At 47.7% G+C, this 15,795-nt stretch overlaps 1 protein-coding gene across 1 annotated transcript in view; it reads right to left on the reverse strand.

Moving 5' to 3' along the window:
* The window catches only part of LOC123788119 (small G protein signaling modulator 1-like), a 28,366-nt gene extending 21,861 nt beyond the window's left edge, over positions 1-6,505 (reverse strand). Inside the window, 4 exon segments of the mRNA XM_087857170.1 lie at positions 135-199; positions 2,567-2,705; positions 4,572-4,736; positions 6,490-6,505. Coding sequence (XP_087713296.1) covers positions 135-199; positions 2,567-2,705; positions 4,572-4,736; positions 6,490-6,505 — 385 coding nt within the window.
* Between the last annotated feature and the right edge of the window lie 9,290 nt (positions 6,506-15,795).

The following is a 15,795-nucleotide window of genomic DNA, read 5'->3' on the forward strand; positions in this document are numbered from 1 at the left end:
AGACACATCCGGGAACTGGGGGAGCCGAGGTTCACGTGCCAGAGCCGGGCTCCTTCCCCCAATACTGATGCCATACAACAGGCATTCGATCAACGTGCCCGTAGACCACAGTGGCAAAAAAGGCCAGTACGCACATCCATAGAAGGCTCTGGAAAGGATCTGGTACTTCATGTTGTCACAGAGGAGCTTCAGCGGTGCCCTGCAGGTGGAGGAAGAGGGGACACTTAGAAAAGACCACACAGAGCCCACGTTTCCTGGAGGAGTGGAGCCCGTTACCCGGAGGGGGCAGATTAAAACCAACCAGCCAAGGGGACTCTGGGGGGACTACTGTTTCTACCCATTCGTCCACTTCACCTATCAGCTCTGGGGTCACTTTCTCCCCAACTCTCTGTGGTTTGCATGGGGCTGATTCGACCCCGTGCAGGATTCAGGCTGGAGGCACAGGCATTGGGTAAGACGTGGTCATGTGATCCGACCTGAGCCAATGAGAACGAGCCCTGGGACTTTCGTTGGAACTACGGGGAGATACACACTCTTTTCTCTGCTCGAGTTCCTAAGCCAGAGGGATGTAGGGCAGTGGCTGCTGGGATCCATTTCTGCCGCTGCATAGGAAGGGCCTGCCTGAGAATGAAACCATCACGGAGGCAGCCAGAGACAAGAGGTGAAGAAACAGAGACATTTGTGTTCTGAGCGTCTGGAACCAACCATGCCTGAAGTCACTGCACCTCTAGACTCCTCAGTTCTGCTGAGATTTTCTTCTGTATTTGAACCAGTCTGCAGTGGGTTTCTGTCACTTGTAGAAAGAGTTCTGACTTCTGAAGTGACCCAGCTAAACCAAACTGAGCCGAACTGGGACTCAGAGTCTGGCTGTTGCAAAGGAGGTGACGCCTCAGAGCTTCTCCTTGCATGGGAATTTGGGGGGGGGGGCTGTTTTGGCTGAAAGAGGAGAGGGGAGTAAGGCCCTAGCACTGTTGGCGAAATCAAGGACTGCTGATGGGACTGCATTCTCACAGAGAACAGAGTGGAGGAATATCTGCATCTTTTTTTCTCAGGACATCCTGGGGACACTCAGGAAAACTCAACAAGACAGGAACAGGGGCATGGCTAAGGTGTTCCAGTTACACACATGGAGGCATTAAACATGAAAATCACCCTCGTCATGGCCTCAAGTTGGTGGGGCTCAGGCTTGCTCAGTTTACCTAAGAAGAGCACCACACGGACAGCTGTCCCACAGGGGACTTGGCTTGTGAAAGGTGATGAACTCCCCGTCACTCCAGGTGTGGAAGCAGATGCCACGAGAGGGGACACTAGGTTACAACAGCATTTTTCAATGGCCCCTGGACCACAGCCCAAGAATCACTTGGGATTTCTCCAATATGCGGATTCCTGGGCCCCGCACAGACCGACTCAATCGGGGCCCCTAAGGAAGTTGTCTGGGAACCAGTATCACCTCCCGCTGGTGATTCTGATGCACACAAACGTGGGAGACTCTCTGATTACAGGAAAGCTTCTCAAACTGAAACGTGCACACACGATCTTAGGATCCAGTGAAATGCAGATTCTGCTTCAGTAGGTCTGGCAAGATGGACTGAGATCTGCCCCAGGATGCTGCTGCAGGTCTGTGGACCACGTGCCGAAAGCAGGCCCTGGACGACTGCAAGAGTGTGATGCCAGCTCCCACCCCTTAAGCTCCTATGGCTGAAGACAGGACCACCCATGGGGCCAGGGGCCTGGCATGGAAAAAGGGGTTCCACTCTCCCCAGCCAGGCCAGGTGGGTTTGGTGGGAAACAAGACCAGTCTCATTATTGCACTGAGCAGCCCTGAAGACACATGAGATCTGTCGGCCAGGAGATAGATGATCTGGGGGGGTCTAACTTTATCCAATAAAATAAGAAGCGTCACTTAATTGAACATTTCCAGGGGCTGGGTACCACGTGCTGGCCACATTAGACCAGTATCTGATTTGTCCTTACAATAGCTATGCAAAGCAAGCATTCGTATCCCCATTCGGTGGAGAAGCAAATGGAGGCACATGTGGTTTGCAGTGAGTAGTATTGCTAGTTTCCGCCTTCCAAGAGCATGATAGGGCTGCGCTTCCTGGAATGTTGTGGATGAGGTCAATGAGGCGTGAGCAGAAAGAGTATGTGCTGCTCTCAGGGTGGAGCATTTCATTGTCCTTCAGGAGCCCCAGACCTACCTTTCCCTCTGTCACTGCGACTGGGAATATTCCAGAAGGTGTCGTTCCATCAGCCAGGCCCTTTAATGTGGTGCAAGCAGAGCCCCCAGCTGACCCACGAGAGACACACAGTACGCATGATAAATCAACCTCTGTTGTACTAAGCCATTGAGATTCCAGGACTGTTTGTTACTGCAACATAACCTTGGTTATCCTGACTGATACGTGTAAGGAAGCTAGGACTTCATGAGGCTAGGATTTAACCCAGACCTCGATGATCTCATAGCTTATGTTCCTCCTCTGAATTCAGTGCTGGGCAAGACATGGGTATCTACAAATCTTTGGCAAATCCTTCCACACCCTCCACCCACAGATTAAGCCCCTCATACCTCTCATGGTTGCAGCCATTGGACGAGCCACCATCGGCCAGGCCACTCTGTGAACAGGGTGAGCAGGAGGATTTCTGGGGGCTGGGTTGCCAAAGGGGCGGTAGGTTGCTCACGGAGACATCCATCAGGTCCTGGGGGACTGTGGTGGACAGGAGGGTCGGAGCAAGAGCCCCGGTTAAGCCTATGTGGGTCACAGAAAGCTCATCCCAAAGCAACCAGCTTGCCCCTAGGCCAGCACAGGGACAGGGAAAGACCCTGAATGTGACAGTCAGAGACAGCGACCCCAATCATTATCTGACCCAGACCTGTGAGCCCACCTGATCCAGGGAAAACCACCACCAAGATTTGGGGCCCTCAGCAGACAGGCAGAGCTGATGAGAGCTGAAGAGAGAGGAAGAAGTGGGGCATGGGGGGAAGAGAGACAGACAAGAGGGACAGACCCAGTCCCAGAGCAGGAGGCCGAGCCTCACCATGTTGTCATTCAAGCGTCCTCACAGGAGGCTGACAAGAAGGAAGAGGAGCCTGCTGGGGGCTTCTGGGGACGGCTCATAGTCCCGAGTCGCCAGAGACAGACTCTCTGGAAGACAGAGTCTACCGGGGAGACAGAAGGGAGCCTAACTCAACAGATGAGGCAGGGTGCCAAGGACGAGGGACCCAATGGAGCTCCTGCTGATGAGGCCACCTGCACTGTCCATCATCCTGAGCCATAGGGCTCTTCCATCAACAGGTCTCAAACAGGTGGGTTACCCCCACCCAGAATCACGTGGCGGGGGGCTTCTTAAAAAGCCATGCCTGTATCCTACCCCTGACCTACTGAATTTAAACCTCCTGGAGATACAGCCCTTAAATCCGTATATCCAAAAAAATTTTGATAACAGCAGCCACGTTCGAGAACCAAGAGAGCATGACTGATATCCTAACACGGACACTGGTGACTTGTGATCACATGGTCCCAGGATGCAGCACTTGGAGTGTCCCTCACCGCCTTCCCTGCCAGCTCCATGGAAACCGCCCCGTCTGCAGAGCCGCATGACAGACACAACGGTGACTCACACATTACAATTTCTATCACTAACTTCCTGGCCTCCTGGCAGTTCCAGACAGGTGCAAACATTTTATTTTCTCTAGGACAGGGCTCGGGAAACATTTTCCGTCAAGGGCCAGGCAGTAAACATTTTTAGGGTTCGTGAACCATTTGGCCGCGATCATAGCCACTCAACTTTGTCATCATCATGCAAACACAGCCATCCACAAGCTGCAAACACGTGAGCGTGGCTATGTTCCAATAACACTTTATTTATGGACACTGAAATCTGAGTTTCGTATTTTTACAGGTCACAAATATTACTCTTCTTTTGATTTTTTTCAATCATTAAAAAAATGTAAAAACCATTCTTAGCTCATGGGTCGCACTGAATGAGGTTGGCTCCGGCCCCTGGGCCCTGGTTTGCCAAGTCCTGACCTAGGAGATTGAGAAGGGTGCACATCTGTCCCACAGGCCCTGCCCCCTCAAGGATGACTGGTAATCCCTGGCCTCTTCCCTTGGGCTGCGAGGCTGGGAAGTTATGGACCCAGGGCCACTTGTCATCAGAGCTCAGTAGCTGACAGGGCCCAGCCCTAGCCACTGTTAGTGCAGAAAGCTCCTCCCCAAGCTGACTCACTGATGAGCTGGCCAAGAAAGACCAGTGAGCCCCTGTAAAATGTTCTAGAAAAGCATCCCCAGTTCTCCGCCAGTCTCAGGGAAGCATTGATCAGCTTCAGCAAGCTGTGGCCAGTATGCCTTGGCCCCGGCCCCAGCATCTCACACTCCACCAGCATCACCAGTGGACCCCTTCCCTATGGACCCCACAACACTCCAAGCTGCATTCTGCCACGTGGAGGCTGGACAGCGTGAGGGCATCCATTTGTCTCCGGCTTCCCTCGTCCTGGGGACCAAGACTCAAAAGACAGCATGGCAGAGGTGGCCAGCACCCAGCCCCAGGCATGGGAGGAGCCCAGACATTACTGGGGGGCTGCTGCTTCCGGCCCGACACGGGGAAGGTGGTGTCCCATCTGGCTCGCGCCGACTGACCGCCCCTGGCCACCACCAGCACGGACCGGCCGGTAGGAACCACCGTCCTGGCGGGGCTCGCGGAGCCGGGGGCAGGGCTGCCCAGGGGGTCAGGAGCAACTTGAGACACAAAACAAAAAGCACTAGTGAAATGAAATGTCTGAGGTGGGCAGAACCCTGAAACAGCCAAAGAACCCACTCCTCGGGGCTTGATCTCCCCCCTGCCCGGCTCTGCACAGCTCCCATGTATTGTGTTGGCTTTGAGGAAGAAAGAACGCTGATGTTTATAAAATGCCCTACTGTGTGCCGGCTGCTGTGCAGGGATTGCTTTATCAGCCTTAATGCCCCTGTGGGAGACGCATCTCTCCTCCCATTCTGCAGAGTGGAAACTGAGGCTCAGAATGGCAACACTACTGAACCATCCACGGCCCCAGCAGGTGGTAACTGGCATAACAGCTCTTTCCGACCGAGGTCCCCTTTCTCTTTCTGCTAACGACAGCTATCACTTACTGAGAGCAAATATTATTATTATTATTATCCCCTTTTACAGATTTGGGAACTGAGGCACAGATGGAAGCATCATGCCCAAGACCACCCAGTGAACAAATAGTGCAGCTGGGATTCTGACCCAGGGCATCAGACCCCAAGACCCTATTCACACTCTCCTGACCGATATCCCCCCTCAACCTCATCCATCCTCTGTCCAGACCAGCAGTTCTCAACTGGGGCAATTCTGGCCCCTCAAGGACATTTGGCGATGTCTGGCGACATTTTTTGTTGTCGCAACCTGAGAATTTGCTAGATGCTATTGGCATCTATCCAGTGGGTAGAGACCAGGGATGCTGCTTGCCATCCTATAATGGACAAGACCCCCCCTCCCAAACACACAGTTATTCATCCAATGTGTCAACCCCGCCCTAGGCCAGCTCTGTTCAATAGGAATCTTCCCTGAGCCACCAGCTTATTTTAGAAGTTTCTAGTAGCCACACTAAAAGGGGGGAAAGAAACAGATGAAATCAATTTCAACAGTATATTCTGTTTGACCTAGTGTATCCCTAATGTTACCATTTTAACATAGAGTCAATATAACATTGCTGATGAGATATTTTACATTCTTTCCTATTGTTGCTCCAAAGTCTCCAGAATGCAGGGTGTCTTTTACACTTAAGGCACATCTCTCTTCGAACTCGTTGCATTTCAAGTGCTCGGGAGCCACACGTGGCTCACGCCTACCACGCCAGATGGTACAGACAGTCTCAGCAACACAGGAGTCTGAAAATGCCCTCCTCTGACTCTGAGCCTGTCTGCACGGTTCAGAACTTGTCTTTGCCTCCTCTGTGCACACAGACCGGGTGGTGGAGACAGAGGCAGGAAGACACTGAGAGGGGGTTTAGAACCATTTATGGCCCCTCATCCCTCCCACAGGGCCAAACTCTTCTCTCTTATTACTTGAGGCAGGCATCTGCAAACTTTTTCTATAAAGGGCCAGATAGTAACTATTTTTGGCTTTGTGGACCATACGGTCTCTGTCACAACACTCCCACTCCGCTGCTGCGGTGTGAGAGCAGCCACACACAATATGGATATGAATGGGCGGGACTGTGTTCCAATAAAACTTTATTTACAAAAGTAGGCAGGGGGCCGAATTTGGACCACAGGAAGGAGTCTGCCCATTTCTGATGTAGGCACTTCTTCAGAAAGGACGTCCTTGTTCTCAAAGATTCTGAAAACCATACATGACTGCTTGTGTTAGCTCTGTGAGGCTCAGGCCCCTGGGAAAAAAACCACTTGTCCTCTAGTTCCAAACACCTGGAATCATTTTCATGATCAGCTAACATCTGGATCCAGGGGGCCCAGAGACGGGGCAGCTTACCGAATTCAGACTGCATGCCGGGGCAGATGGTCCTGAACACGTAATCTGTGGCCTCGTCGTCTTCCTTGTCTGAAGACGTGGACTCGGAACCCTGAGGGCTTCGCTTGCGCAGTTTGGGAAATACTTTGCCCTGAAAGAAGGTGTCCTATTGCACAGTCCTTGGGATACACCTGTCCCCACAATCTGCACAGCCTGAGGGTTTCAGTGGGGTGTGTATGTGCCCACAAAGCCACTTAAGGATCCATGGGCAAGAATGACCACTCCTCCGGGTGCCTGGGTGGCTCAGTCGGTTAAGCATCTGACTCTTGATTTCGGCTCAAGTCATGATCTCAGGGTCGTGAGATCCGGCCCCAAGTCTTGGGTTGGGTGCGGAGCCTACTTGGGATTCTCCCTCTCCCCCACCCCTCCCCCACCCTGCTTGCACACACACGCATGCACCTCTCTTTCAAAAAATAAAGAATGACCACTCCCCGTAGCTGACCCCCACCCCAGCCTCCCTGGGTCCCCTGTGATCACTCACCTTTCCCCGCTGAGACCAGAGTGGAGGGTCCAGCTGCCCATGAGGGAGCAGCCCATTTTCCAGGCACGAGAGGAACTGCAGGAGGTGCCCTCCCTTGGGGAAGCAGAAAGGCGGCCTCTGGATCCCGTCCTGGCTGACCAGCATCACTGTCCCGCCGCTGTCCACTGCCACCACGACCCAGCCAGAGGAGATCCAGCGGGAAGTCAGTATGAGGCATGGGTATGGGGCCCTCCCGGCATACACATCCCCCCAGGCATGTCAAACCAGACCCACAGACCTGCTCCAAGGCTCTGAGAAAGGCCTGGGCAGAAGGTCAGGGCCAGTTTTTAGCCCCCGCCAAGCCTCTTCCACCCCACCTGCCACGGTCACTGACCAGGAAGTAGAGGACATGATCCAGAAGACTATGTTTGGCCCCGATGAAGTCACCCCCCAAAGGAAATGATGCCCCTAAACATGTGATGTCCCTCTACACCCTCAATCACCCTCTACGAATCAGCCTGACCTATTTCTTCATGGAGGCTTGCAGACCTATCCCTTCTCAGGGCAGTAGTTGACTTGCTAGCACGTATTGAGCGCTTACTGTATATAGCACAGCATGTTAAAGGCAGTGTCTTACTGGAATACTCAAAATAGACCTATGAGGTATATCTCTTATTGTGTGTTTTACAAGTGATGAAACCAAGGCTCAGAGAGGCGATGTAATTTGCCCAGGGCTGCACAGTAGGGCCTGGATCTGAACCCAGATCTGTCTCACTAACTAAGCTTCATGTTTTGTGCCTTGGTGGGGCATGGATCACTTGCTTTCTACAGCAGGATGGCCTTTTGCTTGTTCTGAATGTGCCTTCTCTGAGCCTTAAAGGAGAACTCTAGTTATTAATCCCAGATCTTGAGAGCACAGGCTTTGGAATGATAAAGACCTGATTTCGAGTCCAAACTCAGGAGTTCCCGGGGTGTGTGACCTCGTGCCAAGCTGTTTAGAGCCCTGCTTGGCACATCGTAAGCGCTCAATAGGCGTGAGCAGCTAATACCATGGGTTTGGTGCTGAGCCCTTATCATATGTCACAGGATGTTCACAACAACGCCAGGAGTAGGTGCTGTTGTGATTCCGTTTTACAGATGGGGAAACTGAGGCTCAGCGAGAGGTCACTTGTTTGAGGCTGCACAGGTACTAAGGAGGTGGGGCCAGGCAGGGGAGCCAGGAGGAACACCCCAGCCCCGTGCTCCCCCATGGTCCCTACCTTGCTGATGGCAGTGCAGGTACACAATCTCCTCCAGGCAGATGGTCATGGCATAGTCCCAGTAGACGCTGGAAGGGGAGGGATGGTTAGGTCCGCAGGATGCCTGCTCACCGATTCGTGGCAAAGGGCCCAGGAGGCCACGAAACCACACCCATGGGCTCCTGCACCCTTCTCACTAGGACCCACCTGTCTCCAACATCTGTATTCCAGGCTTCCCAGAATCCATCTCCCCTTCTTTGGTCCCAGCACCCCAGTTTTCTAAGGACCACTCCTCTCTTAACCCCAGTCCATGTGGCTGAGGCGGAGTCCACCCACCCTCTATGCCAGGATTCCAGGAATGGCCATCTGACCCCAGCCTGGCCGGTCAGCATTTTCCACTGTTCCAGCCAAGTGACTGGTTTAGGGATGGCCCTGCAACCCAAGCAGAAATAATGAGGCTCGGAGAGAGAGTTAAGATGGCAGAGGAGTAGGGGGTCCCCTTTTTCAGCCGGTCCCCTGAGTCGAGCTGGATAGGTACCAGACCAGCCTAAACACCCACGGAATCAGCCTGAGACGCAGGAAGATACATCTGGATCTCTACAAATGAACATCTCTAGCACTGAGCATTGAGGTACAAAGTGGGGGAGCCGTGAATCCCCGCACAGATATTGGAAGATAAACAGAAGGGGGAGGGAGCCACCGTGCTCGGGCACCGACCGGGAAGCAGGAGCCACCTGCACGGGGGAGTGGGCGGGCTCCCGGACTGGCACCCGCAAGAGAGAGAGCAGACTGAGACCGTAAGCCTGGGAACGCGCCCGACCAGAGTGAAAACCAACGCCCCGGAGTGCTCACTGGAACCGGACTGATACCGGGAGCTCGGGAGTGTGCGCGCGTCCAAACTGAAAACCAGAGCTCTGGAGTGCACACTCAAACTAGGCTGAAACCAACAGTTTGGGAGTGCGCGTGCGCGACCAGACTGAAAACCGGTGCTCCGGAGCACCCCGGACCACACTGAAACCGAGAGCTCGGGAGCGCACGCGGGAACCGGGGCGGCTGGCGGTGTTCGAAGCACAAAGGATAGGGACTTGCCAGCCCTGGAAGCGAGGACTGGGAGAGTGGCTGTGGGGCGCACAACCCGGGACACTTCAGGGTTTTTAGCAGCACCAACAGAAACAGAGGTAAAGTGGCCAGGAGAGTTCAGTGGAGAGCGGACTGTGATCTCTCTGTTCTGAGACAGAGGCTAGGATTCAGCCACTGCTGCTCTGACTCTCAGAAGAGGCACAGAAAACCATCAGGGAAAGCTGCCAGAGAACAAAAGCCCGGAATTACCAGCTCACATTGTGCCCATCCCCATCCCCCCTCGCAGGGGACGGGGCAACTCTACCCAAACAGGGGTGCCTGAGTATCAGTGCGGCAGGCCCCTCCCCCAGAAGGCAGGCTGAAAAATCAAGAAGCCCACATTCCTAAGGTCCCTATAAAGCAAAAGCACGCTGCCTGGGTCCTGGTCAATAATTTGGGCTCTGGGCATCCCGGCTACCTCTCCTCATCAGAATGACGAGAAGGAGAAATACCCCCCAGCAAAGAAAAGACCATGAGTCTGTGGCCTCTGCCACAGAACTGATATTTATGGATATAACCAAATTGTGAGAAATGGAGTTCAGAGTAACAATGGTCAAGATGATGTGTAGACTTGAAGAAAATATTAACGAGAATATAGAATCTCTAAGGGCGGAAATGAGAGCGAATCTGGCAGAAATTAAAAATGCTATGAATCAAATGCAGTCTAAACTAGAGGCTCTGACGGCTAGGGTGAATGAGGCAGAAGAAGGAATTAGTGAAATGGAGGATGGGATGGTAGAAGGGAAAGTTAAAATGAAACTTGGCTCAAAAAAATCCAATCTCAAGAATGTAGGTTACGGGAGATTACTGACTCAATGAAACGTTCCAATGTCAGAATCATCAGCATCCCCGAAGGGGTGGAAAAAGAGAGAGGTCTAGAAGAGATATTTGAACAAATTGTAGCTGAAAACTTCCCTAATCTAGCAAAGGATTCAAGCATTCGTGTTCAAGAGGCAGAGAGGACCCGTCCCAAATTCAACCACGACAAACCTACGCCACGCCCGTCATGTCATAGTGCATTTCGTAACTATTAGATTGAAGGATGCAGTATTGAAAGCGGCCAGGGCAAAGAAATTTCTCACATACAAAGGCAAAAATATCAGGATTACGTCAGACTTGTCTACACAGACCTGGAATGAGAGAAAGGGTTGGGGGGGGGCATTTTTAAAGCTCTTTCAGAGAAAAACATGCAGCCAAGGATCCTTTATCCAGCAAGGCTGTCATTCAGAATTGATGGACAGATAAGGACCTTCCAGAATCGCCAGACACTGACCAATTTCATAACCACGAAACCAGCCCTACAGGAGATATTAAGGGGGGGTTCTATAAAAGTAAAAAGGCCCAAGAGTGATACAGAACAGAAAGCTACAATCTATAGAAACAAAGACTTTACAGGCAACATGACCTCATTAAAATCATATTTCTCAGTAATCATTCTCAATGTGAATGGCCTAAATGCTCCCATAAATGCCACAGGGTTGCAGATTGGATAAAAAGACATGACCCATCCATTTGCTGTCTACAAGAGACTCATTTTGAACCTAAAGATACATCCAGACTGAAAGTGAAGGGATGGAAAACCATTTTTCATGCCAGTGGACCTCAAAAGAAAGCTGGGGTAGCAATTCTCAGATCAGACAGATTGGATTTTACTAAAGACTGTAGTTAGAGACACAGTAGGACACTATATTATTCTTAAAGGATGTATCCAACAAGTGGATATGACAATTATAAATGTCTATACCCCCAACAGGGGAGCAGCAAGATACACAAGCCAACTCTTAACCAGAATAAAGAGACATATAGATAAAAATATGTTAATAGTAGGGGACCTCAACACTCTGCTCACAGACAGATCACCTAAGCAGAAAATCAACAAAGAAACAAGGCTTTGAATGAGATACTAGACCAGATGGACCTCATAGATATATATATATATATATAGAACACTACACCCCAGAACAAAAGAATACTCATTCTTTTCGAATGCACATGGAACTTTCTCCAGAATAGACCATATACTGGGTCACAAAACAGGTCTCAACCGATACCAAAAGACTGAAATTATTCCCTGCATATTCTCAGACCACATGCTTTGAAATTGGAACTCAATCAAAAGGAAAAATTTGGAAGAAACTCAAATACTTGGAAACTAAGAACCATCCTGCTCAAGAATGATTCGATAAACCAGGAAATCAAAAATCAATTTAAACAATTTATGGAGAATAACAAAAATGAAAACACAATGGTCCAAAACCTACGGGACACTGCAAAGGCAGCCCTAAGGGGGAAATACATAGCCATCCCGGCCTCACTCAAAAGAATAGAAAAATCTAAAATGCAGTTTTTATATTCTGACCTCAAGAAGCTGGAACAGGAACAGAAGAACAGGCCTAACCCATGCACGAGAAAGCAGTTCAAGATTAGAGCAGAGATCAATGAATTAGAAACAAAGAGCACAGTAGTTCAGATCAACAGAATTAGAAGCTGGTTCTTTGAAAGAATAAATAAGATCAATAAGCCACTGGCAAGACTTATTCAAAAGAATAGAGAAAGGACCCAAATTAATAAGATTATGAATGAAAAGGGAGAGGTCACAACTAACACCAATGAAATAGGAAGGATCATTAGAAACTTTTATCAACAGCTTTATGCCAATAAATTAAACAACCTGGCAGAAATAGATGCCTTCCTGGAAACCTATAAACTACCAAAACTGAAACTGGAAGAAATTGATTTTTTAAACAGACCAATTAATTATAAGAGATTGAAGCAGTGATCAAAAATCTCCCGAAAAACAAGACTCCAGGGCCTGATGGATTCCCCAGGCAATTCTACCAAACATTCAAAGAAGAAATAATACCTATTCTCCTGAAGCTGTTTCAAAAAACTAGATACAGAAGGAAAACTAGCAAACTCATTCTATGAGGCCAGTATTACTTTGCCTGATCCCCAAACCAGGCAAAGACCCCCTCAAAAAGGAGAATTACAGACCGATTTCCCTGATGAATATGGATGCCAAAATTCTCAACAAGATCCTAGCTAATAGGATCCAACAGTACATTAAAAGGATTATCCATCATGACCAAGTGGGATTCATCCCTGGGATGCAAGGGTGGTTCAACATTCGCAAATCGATCAGTGTAACAGATCATATCAACAAGAGTCAAGAACCATACAATCCTCTCAATAGATGCAGAAAAAGCATTTGACAAAATACAGCATCGTTTCCTGATTAAAACACTTCAGAGTGTAGGGATAGAGGGTACATTCCTCAATTTCATAAAAACCATCTATGAAAAGCCTACAGCAAATATCATTCGCAATGGGGAAAAGCTGGAAGCCTTTCCCTTAAGATCAGGAACACGACAAGGATGCCCACTCTCGCTACTATTATTCAACATAGTACTAGAAGTCCTTGCAACAGCAATCAGACAACAAAAAGGGATCAAAGATATCCAAATCGGCAAAGAAGAAGTCAAACTGTCTCTCTTCGCAGATGACATGATACTCTATATATGGAAAACCCAAAGAATTCACCCCCAAACTACTAGAAGTTATAGAGCAATTCAGTAATGTGGTGGGATACAAAATCAATGCTCAGAAACCAGTTGCATTTCTATACACGAACAATGAGACTGAAGAAAGAGAAATCAGGGAATCCATTCCACTTACGATAGCACCAAAAACCATACATTATCTCGGAATTAACTTAACCAGAGAAGTAAAGGATCTGTATTCTAGAAACTACAAATCACTCTTGAAAGACATTGAAGAAGACACAAAAAGATGGAAAAACATTCCATGCTCGTGGATCGGAAGAATTAACATAGTCAAAATGTCTATGCTACCCAGAACAATCTACACTTTCAATGCCATCCTGATCAAAATACCAATGACATTTTACAAAGAACTGGAACAAACAGCCCTTAAATTTGTGTGGAACCAGAAAAGGCCCAGAATCGCCAAGGAACTGTTGAAAAGGAAAAACAAAGCTGGGGGAATCACAAGGCCAGATTTCGAGCTGTACTACAAAGCTGTGATCACAAAGACAATATGGTACTGGCACAAAAACAGACACACAGACCAATGGAACAGGATAGAGAACCCAGAAATGGACCCTCGGCTCTTTGGGCAACTAATCTTTGACAAAGCAGGAAAAAACATCCAGTGGAAAAAAGACAGTCTCTTCAATAAATGGTGCTGGGAAAATTGGACAGCTACAGGCAAAAGAATGAAACTTGACCACTCTCTCACACCATACAAAAAGATAAACTCCAAATGGATGAAAGACCTCGATGTGAGACAGGATTCCATCAAAATCCTAGAGGAGAACATAGGCAGCAACCTGTAGGACATCGGCCACAGCAACATTTTTCATGATACATCTCCAAAGGCAAGAGAAACAAAAGAAAAAATGAACTTGTGGGGCTTCATCAAGATAAAAAGCTTCTGCACAGCCAAGGAAACAGTCAAAAAAACTAAGAGGCAGCCCACGGAATGGGAGAAGATATTTGCAAATGACACTACAGATAAAAGACTGGTGCCCAAGATCTACAAAGAACTGCTCAAACTCAATACACGAGAAACAAATAAACAAATCAAAAAATGGGCAGAAGATATGAACAGACACTTTTCCAATGAAGACATACAAATGGCTAACAGACACATGAAAAAATGTTCAAAATCATTAGCCATCAGAGAAATTCAAATCAAAACCACACTGAGATAGCACCTTCCGCCAGTTGGAATGGCAAAAATTGACAAGGCAGGAAACAACAATCGTTGGAGAGGATGTGGAGAAAGGGGATCCCTCCTACGTTGTTGGTGGGAATGCAAGTTGGTACAGCCACTCTGGAAAACAGTGTGGAGGTCCCTTAAAAAGTTAAAAATTGAGCTACCCTATGACCCAGCCATTGCACTACTGGGTATTTACCCCAAAGATACAGACGTAGTGAAGAGAAGGGCCATTAAGCACCCCAATGTTCATAGCAGCATTGTCCACAATAGCTAAATCGTGGAAGGAGCCAAGATGCCCTTCAACAGATGACTGGATTAAGAAGATGTGGTCCATATATACAATGGAATATTACTCAGCCATTAAAAAGAACGATTTCTCAACATTTGCTACAATATGGATTGGACTGGAGGCGATAATGCTAAGCGAAATAAGTCAAGCAGAGAAAGACAATTATCATATGGTTTCACTCATTTATGGAACATAAGAAATAGGAAGATTGGTAGGAAAAGAAGGGGAAGAAGAAAGGGGGGGTAAACAGAAGGGGGAATGAACCATGAGAGACTATGGACTCTGGGAAGCAAACTGAGGACTTCAGAGGGGAGGGGGGTCCGGGAATGGGATAGACTGGTGATGGGTAGTAAGGAGGGCACATATTGCATGGTGCACTGGGTGTTGTTCGCAAGTAATGAATCATGGAACTTTACATCGAAAACTAGGGATGTACTGTATGGTGACTAACATAATAAAAAAAATAAAATAAAAAAATGGATAGCAAAAAAGAAAAAATTAAAAGTAATTTGAAAATAAAAAACAAGATTAAATTTTAGTTTCAACATAATCAATACAAATGAGTTGAACTAATCAATTAAAACACAGATTAAAACCACATTTTACATATATTCTAGGCAATAATATATATACATGCATGTAAAATCTAAAAAAAAAAAACCCCTCTAAAACGAATGCTCGTTGCTGCAAATATCGAAATATGCTCCAAGATCACCTTTGGGAGAAACCAATGACATGAGCAATTCAAAGTCATCAGTCTGATGAAAATTGGATCAATACGTAGGTGAGAAGCAATGAAAACCACCTGAGTTTTCAAAACTTTGCTTATAGATGTATCTTGAAAAGTTCCTATATGAACTTGAAAATCTGTCTTCCTTAAACTCTTTAAAACAAGAGATGGTGGGAACTAAGAAGCAATGTGAAAAAATTATAATGTAAGCTTAAGTAAAAAATAATTAAATTGTATATGCCATAATACAACTATATAAAATTATATTTTACATGGAAAAATTACTATAGAGGACCATTAAAAAATGGAAAGTTTTATTCAACCTTCTTCAAAATAAAATAAACAAAAGAAAACCACTTGGTTGCTGAGATTCCTGGATGCTGTAGGAAACCAGGAAATTAAATGCCTAAATTTGACCTTTATTTGGGACAAGAGTGAAGTTTCATTCTGCAGCCGCTTGGTAACAGTGACACTGTGACTATATTGTTTAAGTGACTGTCATAGTCAGCAGATTTGTCTTCCTATTACTTCATGGTCAGTTAAGAAACACACATTCGATCTAGAATTTTTATTTAACACCAGATAGATTTTCCATGGTTACCAGCTGTAGTGTAACAATAATAATTAATATTCACGGCCTGTGCCTGGCACTATTCTAAATCAACTTGTTTAATCCTCACACAAGCTAATG

The sequence above is a fragment of the Ursus americanus genome, chromosome 30, assembly GCF_024610735.1.
Source record: "Ursus americanus isolate L20-20 chromosome 30, mUrsAme1.1.p, whole genome shotgun sequence".
NCBI classification, from domain to species: domain Eukaryota; kingdom Metazoa; phylum Chordata; class Mammalia; order Carnivora; family Ursidae; genus Ursus; species Ursus americanus.